Genomic DNA, 12,766 nt, shown 5'->3' on the forward strand with positions numbered 1-12,766 from the left:
TATCTGCGAAACAAGAATACTTATTTCAATATAGTCAATAATAGTAACAACTTTATATGGTCACCATACTTATTGTGGTGAACATTTCATAATGTATGTCATTGTCAAATCACTACGTTGTATACCTGAAATTAATGTAATATTATATGTCAACTGTACTTCAATTAAACATTTTTAAAAAGTAAAATGTACTAAAAGTAAAAAGTACTTATTTCATATTATAAAATTCCCATTGGTCCCCAGAGGCATCTAATGTACTTTAGAATATTAACAACAACAAATTTCACCAAACCAATTAAACAATGGCACTTTAATAAAGTGGCACTTGTCTTATGAGAAATGAAGAACTTCTTGAACATGAACCTAAATTCCAGTGTCCTGAGGGAGGGGGTTAAAAACTATGGAAAAGAGGAACATAACTCTGCCTCACAAAGGGATTTCCTAGGGAGAGTGTCCTGAAGAGGCACAACAGTGATCTGAAAGGGCCCACGATGACCTAAAACAGCCATGGCCAGTATCATTTTCAAACCAGGCCATACCCTCTGATAGTCAGTCTGACTTTCACATTGTCCACATCCTCTCAATGCAGCTTGTTAATAAATAACCTAAGTTAAAACAAGTGACAAAGGTATGCCAATACTTGTTGGGATGACAAGATAAAAAACCTTTTCTCTCTTAGTAATACACCTGTTAAGGGATATAACTAACTCTTGGGCTTATTTTTTAATCCTCAAAATAACATTCTTGAGCAAAGATAAACCATGCTTCTGGTCTACCTCCTAATTATCCTTCAGTAGATTTACACATAATCAAAGGCCAAGTCCTTCACACAAAGAGGGTCTTACCTGTGAGAAGTTCAGCCCATTCAGTGGATGGCACTGCTCTTCTACCTTTTCCACAGCCCCAGTCTGTTTCCTCAGCCGCTCGGCCTCCTGGGCAAGGTACAGATCTAAGACAGGCACCCCACGGGACTTAATGTCCACTTCCGTCAGGGAGTTGACCATGAGCATCACCCAGATGGGCCTCTTCCGCTCCCAGTTCCCCGCAATGGCATTGAAGAGGTAATCGGCATAGAGGCCTTTGCCACGCTGGTCCGGCGTCATCCACGAGGGCATCATGAGCTTGACGTACTCTAGGTGCCGCTTGAGGCGGCAGTAGATGTCCCGGGGGAGCACGTCCTGGAGGTTCTCTCCCTGTGGCAGCATCTGACAACTAGTGAGGGCCGAGATTGTGTAGGGGTCAGTGAGGTCCAGCTCGAAGTACACAATGCTGCTCTGCTGAAAAGCTTCCTTGGAGTTGTCCGGGATGAAGTCCCAAACCCGAGTGTAAGGAACATGGATCGTGCCAAAGAAGTAAGATGGCGGGTCTCGCTTTATGGTCCATAAGAAGGAATTCAATTCACTTTGCTGAAAGGAAGAGAAAGGACATTAAGGCATTATATGGAGGGTCAGAAACGTGACAGGAGAAAACGAAGTGGACAGACAACCCACACTGCAGGAGAAAGATGATTAAAGTACAATTTAGACTTCTGAGTCCAGGTAGATTCACCTGACAGCAGCAGGAGTCCTTGAGGCAGCATTTTCTCCTTTTCCACCGAAATGCTGATTGAAGTCAAAAAAGTAATAGCAGTCCTTGAGTTTGCCCTAGCAATGAACTGGGCCTCAGGCAAAGCAGGGACTCTCAAGGGACTCCCAATGACACACCTGACAGAGATGAGGGGACACCTGAGGAGACCACTGGTACTTCCCAGGCAGGAAGACTGATGGTGTCTGCATCATCAGATCTCAAATCCAACATTCCCAGAAGCAGCAGCTCTCAACGGCTGCACATTGTCTCCCAACAGCTACAGGCTGAGCAGTGGATGCACTCACCCGAGGGCAAGCCACAGTGCCTTGAGGGTCTCAGTTTCAACAGCAGGCATTTAGGAAGTGTCTGTTTATTAAAGAGACCCCGTACAAAGACCTGCACAGGGCAGCCCTTCAGGACTTCAAGTCTCAAGGTCAGATAGACTCATGAGGTGAACCATGCATCAAGCAGCCCAAAAATGTGAAAATCCAGGTGTACAGAAAAGACATTTCTGTACAAAAAAAGCTTTAATTTGAGCAGCCTTTTAAGTAATATGCTTTCCTGGATTGCAGAGTTTCAATTTACAATCAGCTCTCATTATTGTCATAGTTATGTTCTATAAAGTCACCACAAACACTGAATTACCAGATAATGAACCACTGCTCCTAGGAGAAATACAAGGATTAGGTTCCTAAAAGCCTCTGTTTATACAACATTTTCTTTCTTTTTTTTTTTTTTAAAGATTTTATTTATTTACTTGACAGACAGAGATCACAAGTAGGCAGAGAGGCAGGAAGAGAGAGAGGGGGAAGCAGGCTCCCCGCTGAGCAGAGAGCCCGATGTGGGGCTCGATCCCAGGACGCTGGGATCATGACCTGAACCGAAGGCAGCGGCTTTAACCCACTGAGCCACCCAGGCGCCCCTATACAACATTTTCATTGACGGAGCAATGCTTCTGTTGAAAAGCACCGTATTGGGGTGCCTGGGTGCCTCAGTGGGTTAAAACCTCTGTCTTCAGCTCAGGTCATGATCCCAGGGTCCTGGTATCGAGCCCCGCATCAAGCTCTCTGCTCAGCAGGGAGCTTGCTTCCTCCTCTCTCTTTGCCTGCCTCTCTGCCTACTGATCAGACTGACAGACTGACAGCCTGATCTCTGTCAAATAAATAAATAAAATCTCTTTTTTTTAAGATTTTATTTATTTGACAGACAGAAATGACAAGTAGGCAGAGAGGCAGGCAGAGAGAGAGGAGGAAGCAGGCTCCCTGCTGAGCAGAGAGCCCGATGCAGGGCTCGATCCCAGGACCCTGGGATCATGACCTGAGCCAAAGGCAGAGGCTTTAACCCACTGAGCCACCCAGGCGCCCCAAATAAATAAATAAAATCTTAAAAAAAAAAAAAAGAAAGAAAGAAAAAAAGAAAAGAAAAGCACTGTATTGAGATGCGTGGATGGCTCAGTTAATTAAGATGCTGCCTTCGGCTCAGGTCATGATCCCAGGGTTCTGGGATCGAGTCCTGCATCAGGCTCCTTGCTCAGTGGGGAGCCTGCTTCTCTGCCTCTGCCTCTGCATGCCACTCTGCCTGCTGTGCTCTCTCTCTCTGACAAATAAATAAATAAAATCTTTAAAAAAAGAGAAAAGAAAAGCACCATATTGTATACATGTGGTTGATTCATGAACACGGAACTCATGGCCAACAGCACGAAAACTCATGCCTGAACAAAGCTCATCTAACCCATCCATTTTCTCTCTAAGGCACATCACAGCCTCCTTGCGCTTAGGAACACTAGAAGGTACCTGGGCTTGGTTATTTCAAACAATGAGATCACCCACAAGAAGCACAAAAATGCAAAAAACATAGCATTCAGCAGACCACCAAAAGAACACTTGTTCAACTGTTACTTGTTCTTGTTCACCTGTTACTTGAGCTGAAACAAAGCACGGCATCAATTTATTTGACCCCAGCTGGGAGTGTGTGGGTTGGGAGACTCAAATTTTTCCACTTCTAGAAATGGCTGCACATGACCATGACAGTGCCACAAGCATTGGGGTTACAAATTAATTTTAGCAGGCAGGTCAATTCAGCAATAGGAAATCTACAAGGAATGAGGATCAGCTGTATTTGTATTTGTGTGTTAATGGTTTCGGTAAGAGGCAGCTACCTATTTTCAAGTGAAGTGTTACACAGAATCTCAAAATCTAAGACAAAAGCTGGCTGACACAGGCGCCTCATTCTCACAGCCTTTAAACTTCTTCTCCTGCCCCCTGGCCACCTTCCACAAAAGCACCTTCTGACCACTCAGACGAGGACAGAGGACACAAGGGCTGGGCATGAGGTAACAGCGGGGGACGGTTAGCAGCAAACAGGCTCACAGCTCTGAATAAACACTATTGCCTAAGCAGCCCGAGCCAGTCATGGCCACATGGGAGTAGGCCTAGGGCTCCAGAACAGGTTTTTCAAAAGCAACTAAAAATCTTCAGTTTAAATAAAACATTCCAGTTGAAGGGGTGCCTGGGTGGCTCAGTTGATGAAGCATCTGCCTTCAGCTCAGGTCCTGATCTTGGGGTCCTGGGACGGAGTCCCGCATCCGGCTCCCTGCTCAGAAGGAAGTGTGCTTCTCCCTCTACCACTCTCCCTGGATTCTGATCTCCCCCCACAATAAATAAATAAAATATTTTAAAAATTAAAAAAAAAAAAGATTCTCTCTCTGTCCCTCTGCCCCTCCCAGCTTGCACACTCTCTCAAAAAAAAAAAAAAAAAAAAAATCCAGTTGGAATATGTTGCCCTTATTTTCTTAAATGCCATCCAAGCCAAACAGAACATATATCATTAGCCCCAGCCCCCAGCCTGTGGCCTTGGTTGTTTGTTTTTTTAAAAGTATTTAAGTTACAGTTCTGCTCACACACACACACCTTTTCAAGACTGCACTAATTGGTAACAAGAGTCTAAATTCTGATTTTTAAAAGCCACTTCATTTCCCTGTACCTCAGATTCCCCATCTTTAAAAGTTAGATAATATCTGCCACAGGTTATGCAAATAAACAAATGAGGCAGGTAATTGTTAAGTGAATGAAAAATGAAAGAAAGAATGTATTTTTTAAACTTATTAACGATTGAATTGATATTAAGAGATGAATCAAATCCAGGGTCTCCAGCCAGCCCTCGGGCATCCTTTTAGGGAGTAATGACTGTCCCCAGGGTTATTTAAATACATCAAAAAGCCAAACTGAAACTCTATCTAAAACAATGGCTGCCAAGGCTAATTAAGTAGTCAAATGCCTCATTGTTAAAATTAAATCAAGCCGGTAGAAAAACACTGGTTAACCAGATGCTACTCAAAAGCCGAGACTGACAGTTACACTTTGGTTCATTTAAAATGGGTCACAAAATGAGTACCTGTAAAGGCAACTCATTCTGTAGAGGTGGTCTTTGAGGCCAAGGTTGAGTTTGGTTTATTCATTTTATGGGGAAGAGTTGCTCAGTGAAGGGCCCTGGGTGGTGCTATGACCCGGCGTCGCAGACCTATGGACAGGACCTGCTCACACACGTTCCACATAGGCCACCAAAGGACTTCTCCACAGCCGCCAACTGGGAGACACGACAAAGAGCTAAAATGCTATTATTAAACCCATGAGCACCTAACTCATTGTCATCTACCAGGAGACTGTGATATCAGACAAATAGATTCCCAGGAAAATGCAACCCCTACTGCAGGGTCATGGTCAAGGGTTGGGGGATGGGCAGAGCGGGAGGGGTGGTTTCCCTTCACTTGGATTTGGGTTTGTTTTTCCCCAATACTCTTAATCACCCTAAACTCTCATCCTATCTCAAAATACGTATACTTCTCTTTAGTTTTTTAATATTTATTTATTTATTTCAGAGACAGAGAGAGAGTGAGCACAAGCAGGGGAAGGGGCAGAGGAGAGGAAAAAGCAGACTCCTCACTGAGCAGGGAGCCCGATAAGAGACTCAATCCCAGGACCCCAGGATCATGACCTGAGCCAAAGACAGATGCTTAACCCACTGAGCCCCCCAGGCGCACCTTTACACTTCTCTTTAAACAAAATCTGTTGAACTATATGTATCCATTTTTATTTAATTACTTATTTCTTCTTTTTCAATTAGTATTAGTCTAGCAATGGAGTTGTTTTACAATCTTTTTGCTGAAAACTGCTCATATTAAAAAAAAAAAAACCCACAAAAAACAAGACTCACGTCCTGGCATCCAGCCATGTAATAACAGTAATGACGCTAAGAACAGCCAGCTGTTCTGAAATGTTCACTGTGCACCAGGGACCATTCAAGCATTGCACACGAATGTTCCTACTACATTTGTTCAATTTGCATTTATTCCACAACTATTTACTGGGTGTCAGGGACTGTTGTAGGCACGAGATACTGGGGTATTCTAGGGCCCTAGAAGTATAAGCAAATAAAAAACAGACCCCTGCCTCAGGTATGTCAGTGATATCTGTTATAAAGAATATGAAAGCAGGAAAGGGAACAGGGGATACTGGTGGAGGAGAGCTTCAGCCTTAAATAAGGTGATCGGAATCCCAGAATGTCTGGTAGGAGATTTAGCCTTGCTGTGAAGGCAGGTGAAAGGGCAAACCAGGGAGATATCTGAAAGAGCATTCTGTCCAGGAGGAAGGAACAGCAGTGCAAAGGCCCTGAGGCAGAAAGGTTCTAGCAAGGATGCCATCCTAACTACGGCAGGATGAGTGAAGAGGAAAGCGGAAGAAAGGTCAGAGAGGTGAGCAAGGCCAGGCCACACTGGAGCTATGGCAGGTTTCTGTGGGAGGAGCAACAAGAGCCGACCGAATGTGTGAACAGGATCGCTCTGACGGCGTCAGTAGACTATGGAGGGATGAGGACAGATGCAAGAAAGTCAGTTAGGAAGTTACCAAAAGAATCCAAGAGAGAAAACAGGGTTCTAGTGACAGAATTGAGATGTGATCAGGTTCTCGGTGTATTTTAGAAGCTAGAACTAATAGGACTTGCTGATGAATTGGTTAATTGAACGGAGGAAGTTGCCATCGACTGAGAGAAAGGAGGGAGGGGGTGGAACAGGAGCAGAGGGGAAGGTCAGAAGTCTGGCTTGGGCCCTGCTGAGTGGAGATGTCAAGCAAACAACCAAGTGGGGAAGTTGAGCTGCAGAAGTCTGGACTTTGGGAGAGGCCTGGGCCACAGATAAACACGAGGTACGGCCACCATTTAGATGTTACTTAAAATCAAGGGACTGAGTAAGATTTCCAAGGGGCTATGTGTCCATTAGGAAAGAAAAGGTCTAGAAATGATCTAACCTTGCAAAGTCAAGGGAAAGAAGAACAGCCAGCAAAAGAGAATGAGAGAAGTGACAGCCGAGGTTGCTGAGAAAATCGAAAGAGTAGGAAGCCACGTGAAGACAGCGCTTCAAGGAGGCGAACGTGAGCACCGGGCTCAGCGTGGCTGGTGCCACACAAGGATTTGAGAACTGGCCTCTGGATGAAGCAACACTGAGGACACTGGGAACCGAAACAAGAACAGTTGTGGTGGCATGGTGGGGATGAAAGCCTGCCAGTCACCCCCCATTCAGGACAGAATCAGAAGAAAGGCAGTTGAGAAGATACACCATTAATTAAGACGCTGGCCATTTCCACATGTGGAAATTGAGAGCTTGAGAGGATTACGATGTGACCCAAGGTCCCAGAACTGCTGAGTGGGTTCGAAGCCAGGCAGGCTGGCTCCTGAATCCTGGGTTTTCGGGGTTTTTTTATTATTTATTTATTTGACAGAGAGATATCACAAGTAGGCAGAGAGGCAGACAGAGAGAGAGAGAGAGGGAAGCAGGCCCCCTGCTGAGCAGAGAGCCCGATGTGGGACTCGATCCCAGGACCGGGATCATGACCTGAGCCGAAGGCAGAGGCTTAACCCACTGAGCCACCCAAGCGCCCTGAATCCTGGGTTTAAAACATCACAAGATGCGACCTTAAGACGGAACACACTATACTCCTGACTCAGCGTCCTCTTTCCATGGACACGCTAGTAGACGCGCGGCTGCTCAGGAGCACTTCCTGACTCTGAAGAAAAGGCTCTGTCCAGGTCCCCTTCCCTAGCTCCATGACCCTCCCCTACCCCCCCAAATAAATCCACACCACCACTCTTTTTTAAGATTTTATTTATTTATTTACTTATTTGAGAGAAAGAAAATGAGCCCAGGGCAGTGGACGGGAGGCAGAGGGAAAGAAGGAAAGAGAGAATCTCAAGCCAGCTCTGCGCTGAGCATGAAACCTGACACACCTGACACAGGGCTCAAATTCACGACCCTGAGATCATGACCTGAGCCGAACTCAAGAGTCGGACACTTAACTGACTGAGCGACCCAAGCGCCCCCACACCATTTTTAAATCTTCAAATTGCCACCTTTTCCCACTTTGTCTTTTCAAAAGAGCACAATTTGGGGAGGTTTCCCACTTTTTTAAGCCAGGGGTCTTAAAGAGTTTTTAAAGAAGTGTTCCTCATCTTGGAGAGCTAGCTTCTTCAATAAATGGAGCTCTGCCCATCCCTCACAGCACCAGCAGTCCCTTCCTGGGGCCACAGACAGTGCCCTCTCAGGCAGGGGTGCTTTGGGGAGAGCATGAACTGGAAGAAAAGTCTTCAGGGCTTCTGATCTGGGACCTCTCCCCTTGCCCTGCCCACCAGCAAGCCCCCAGGCCACTGCATTGGTCCTAGGGGTGCAACTGCCCCCGCCGCCCTTATACTCAGGGGTGGGGCTGTTTCGTCTCCACAAAAGGAAAAGAACAAAATTGTTCTACCACCCCATTTCAGTGTAACTGCGGCTACCACATGCTACTAGCTGAAGCCACATGTTTTAATATTTCATTGAAGGAGGGGCACCTGGGTGGCTCTGTGGGTTAAGCATCTGCCTTCAGCTTGGGTCATGATCCCGGGGTTCTGGAATCGAGTCCTGCATTGGGCTCCTTGCTTAGCAGGGAGCATGCTTCTCCCTCTGCCTGCCGCTCCACCTGCTTGTGCTCTCTCTCTCTGTCTGTCAAATAGATAAATAAAAACTTAAAAAACCATTATGACTGATTAGAATAAAAACTTAATACCATAAACACACGTCCCTTCTGAACCTTGCTGCAACTGGCCTGGAAGAAAAAAGACACAGCCATGGATGACAAGCGCAAGAAGCTACAAGCTCTGTCCGCTGAGTCACTGGCGATTTTAAACCACGTATCTGGAATCCATGCAATGAAACAAAGGAGCTCAATGGCAACTTGTGCAATGTGGGCTAAGTCCCTTAGGGGCTGCACCCCTGAGCTCCTCCCATCCCAGCCTCCTGGGGCCTGTGATAATGGCACATTTCCAAAAGTACTCTTCGGCAGACCAATTAGAATGATACCAAAGTGAGCTGGCTTTAGTTGACAGTCTTCATTCAACAAATATTTATTGAGCATCTACTGTGCCCAGGCACTCTTCTAAGCACTGGGGACGGAGCAGCAAGCCAAACAAATTCCTACCCTTACGAAGATTACATGGTGTGTGGGGCAGGGGGGAGGTGAGTAGGAGAGCAGCAGCAAATTTTTATCAGTTAAGTGCTCTGGAAAAAAATAAAGCAGGAAAGGCAGATAGGAGTGCAGGTGGGTCAGGGGTTGACAAAATCTTTAACAGACAATCAGTAAAGGTCTCTTTCAAAGAGTTTGAGCAAAGACCAGATGGAAGTATAGGAGCAAGCATGTGGATATTTGCGGGAAGAAACAGCACAGGTGAGAGAACAGAGGCAAGAGTAATAAAGAACACTCACTGAGTTCTGTTTGAGTGTAGATAAGGAAGAGATGACCTGCGTGGTGCTCAGCGCAAAGCCTGCAGTATCTGCAGACAGACCAGCTTGGAAGACCTCTCTGTAATGATTAACGAAAGTGGACACCAAACCAGTTCTCAAACCGCAGAATGCTACCCAGTAAGCTGCTGCACTGGACTGGAGGCTGGATTCCCCAGCTTTGCTCTACAATCTCAAGACCCCAGCCTTGGGGGGCACCCACCCGCAGTGCCTCCCCCCCACGGAGCAGGTCAAGCATACAGTCCTGCCACTGACTGACCTGACCTCCGCAGGGGATAAGACAGTTTGCCAACAGAACAGAACAGAGATTTCCCAAATGTGGTCCAGGGACCTGTGGCTGTCCCCAAGACCCCTCCAAGCAGTGTGTAAGGTCAGAACTATTTCAACAATAATACTAAGATATTTTCCTCTCATGCTCTCATTCTCTCACAAGTGTATAGAGACTTTTCTAGAGGCTACATGTGTGGGATAATATCACTGCTCTGAAGATTAATGGCGTGTGTCCTTACTAAAACTTCCATTAACCCACATACATAAAGGCTCTTTGGAATCCTCAGCACTTTTTTAGATCGTAGCGGGGTCCTGGGACCAAAAAAAGTTTGAGAACTTCGAGAGTAAAAAGGCCATGGAGAGGGGTTCAAGAATCAAGAGAAACAGAAACTTTATCAAGACTCACTCGTCAAAAAAAAAAAAAAAAAAAAAAAGACTCACTCGTCAGACTATAATTACGAGTGGATTTGCAGCAGTGAAAAACGTTTGCTTTCACAGGAAAGGATGGACTGCTTTGTAGCCCAAGGGCGCAGCTGTCCTACCGAGTTTGAAACTCTCCCTGCTGCGGACTTCCCTCTCCAGCCACTGCGCCTCCCGCCGTCCTAGAGGGAGAGCCTCCCCAAGTCCGCAGCCCACGACGCGTCAGGGAACTCAGTGTGACTTGCCGCTCAACCCCGTGAGCCAGAAAGGCTCAATTAGGTCTCCCTCTCCTTTGGTGTGGTTAGGACGATGAATAAAATTACCAAGGTGACAGGGCCCACGATGCTGTGCAGGTGTCACCGAAGGTGGGCCGACCTAAGGTCCGAGGGCGCACGGGCCATCCAAAGGACGGGTCTAGTATCACCCTCCCCAACTCCAGAGATCCGGAGATCAGACCCACCGATACAAACACAACCTTACGGAGCTCGAAAGAACTGGAGAACGACAGAAAATTCGAGCCTGAGAAAACTAACCGGAAGAAAGAAACATTCATCTCGAAAGGGAGCCAGCCTCGGAGACCCTAGACCTGTCCGACTGCCGCTCGGCTTCTGCTCCTGGAGGTCTGGGTGAACCCGGGTAGGTCACCGGGACTCCCTCGCCCGGGTTCCCCTCACCTGCAAAGCGCCCATGCGAATATCTAGGGAAGCGCCTGTGCGTGAACGAGAGGCTGTCAGATGCGGTTACTTCGCGAATGCGCTGTGTGACCTGGGGCGCAAAGTTCCCTCTCTGAGCCTGTTACCCCAGTTTCCCACATCGGTAAAACAAGGGGACTGACTTCAGCTCCCCCAAATCCCTTCTAACTCGGGTACTGAATATATGACGGTTAAGTCAAGCACCTGCAGGGCGCTTTTACCATCTCGATAAGCGTAGGAGAAACTAAACGCTGGGGAAGAAAGGGCAGAACAAACTTCCAAAGTAAATGTGCCACAAGTCCCTGCACCGCTCGGGCTTCGAAGACTCCTCCGCCCGACGTCCCCGAAAGCCCGCGAAGCATACCGGAGAGACCCAGGAGACCCCGCTGGGACTCTCTTTGGCTGCCCTGCCCAATGGCGAGGGCTGGGGACAGGGTCTCATGCGGCCGGGGGGCTTGCGCCCCCGCCAGAAAGGGGAACCCAGCAAGAAGGCGCGACCGGGGGAGGTGGCTCGGGATCCGAGGGCGCGGTTCTTCGCGGGCCTGGGGAGGTAACGCGGGGAAGCCGCCTCGCCCGCTTGAGACGCGCGCCTTACCTGGGGCTTGAGCTCGCAGTTGGCGGAGGCAGGCGCGCCGCGCCCCGGGTCTGCGCCCGTGGGCAGGAGGCAGAGGGTCGGCAGCAGGAACCAGCTCCAGGGACTCATCCTCCCCAGCGCGGCTCCGAGGCTCGAGACGCGGGGAAAGGAGTAGGGCAGCAGGGACCGCGCAGCCCGGCTAGCCGGCGGCCGCGGAGCTGCGGACTAGCCGGGCGCCCGCCATAGAGCGCGGGGCTCGGGGGACCGGGAGCGCCGGCCGGCAGCCCCGCTCCTGGCGTCAGCTCCCCCTGCAGTTTGCGCGGCCGCCGGCAGGCGGGGCTGGGGCGAGCGGCGCCCCGGCAGCCACGCGGGGCGGGGCCCTGACCTCCCACCCCCACTTCTCCCCGCTGCTCTTCAGCCCCGCGCGGAGGCGGCCGCGGGAGTCGCCGCCCCGCTGCTCCCGCCCAAACCCGGCCCCGGCCGCGGGCCACCGGGTGAGGCGGCCAGAGGGGGAAAGTGAAGTTCCAGCACCGTCTCCCAGCCTCACGCCGAAATCCTATAGGCTCTTATCCCCGCGTCTGTATTTAGGCTTCCAGCTCTGAGCGTGGCCCCGGGTTGAAGGAGACAGTCCAAAGAAACAAACGATAGGCTGTTTTTTAAAGGAAAGCTCATTTAAACAAAGGAAATGGCACAGAAGATTTGTCTGCAAAAGAGAGGAATAGTCAGTGTGTGCATATACGCTTAAAAGTCCGGAACCGCAGAAGCCGGCCCTCCATTAAGTGTCCTCTTAAGGGATTTGGGGTAATAATATTAAGGATGTGAACACCAAACTCGGATTACTTCACAAATTAGATGAGAACATTGATGGAAAGCATCTTGTTTGATGCACGTAGGAGGCCTGCAAAATGTTATTTGCTCCCTTTCTGCCCCAAAATTTTCAAGGGCCTTTCACAGCACTGATCCTTCAGGGGGAAAAAAATTATCAAAGCACCTAGCGGTCCCCAGCCTCTGCCACCTCCTACCCCAGGCCTGAGTGCACTTTACCAGCCCTTCTGTACAGCCCAGACTTACACGGGATCGCCTTCTGAGGGGTGTAGCGGGGGTTCTTAATTCTAAGTCGCTCCATTTTGAGACTCGGATAGAAACTGGAAGCAAAGGCGGGGAGGGGTTGGGGGGTTTTGGAGGGAGGCTCACTGGCCCAGATTTACACACGATGGGAGGAGTGTTCTGAACCGCAGGTGCCCATCTACAATACTCCAGTGAAAAACCCCTGGCTTTAAAAAGCCAAGCTCTTCGAGCTTTCGTTCCACAGGCGTTTAAGTTTCCGGTGTTTTTGTGAAATCGCTAAATCTTTCCTGTTTTAAGTCTCAACGAGGATTTGCTTTCTAGAGTTGACTCGCCGGTCTTCAAACGACCCCCTTTTAG

General features: G+C 48.6%; 1 protein-coding gene across 2 annotated transcripts in view; it reads right to left on the reverse strand.

Moving 5' to 3' along the window:
• TRABD2A (TraB domain containing 2A) overlaps positions 1-11,627 on the reverse strand; it is a 53,448-nt gene extending 41,821 nt beyond the window's left edge. Inside the window, exons 1-2 of one of the 2 annotated variants that reach the window (XM_080813996.1) lie at positions 11,363-11,627; positions 846-1,406 (exon numbers count right to left, since the gene is read on the reverse strand). In XM_080813996.1, the coding sequence (XP_080670122.1) occupies positions 846-1,406; positions 11,363-11,470 (669 nt within the window). In that variant the 5' untranslated portion in view covers positions 11,471-11,627. The remainder of the gene's footprint in view (positions 1-845; positions 1,407-11,362) is intronic. The other variant, XM_080813997.1, reaches the window with a different exon arrangement.
• Between the last annotated feature and the right edge of the window lie 1,139 nt (positions 11,628-12,766).

This window comes from Martes martes (assembly GCF_963455335.1).
Source record: "Martes martes genome assembly, chromosome: 9".
In the NCBI taxonomy this organism is placed as follows: domain Eukaryota; kingdom Metazoa; phylum Chordata; class Mammalia; order Carnivora; family Mustelidae; genus Martes; species Martes martes.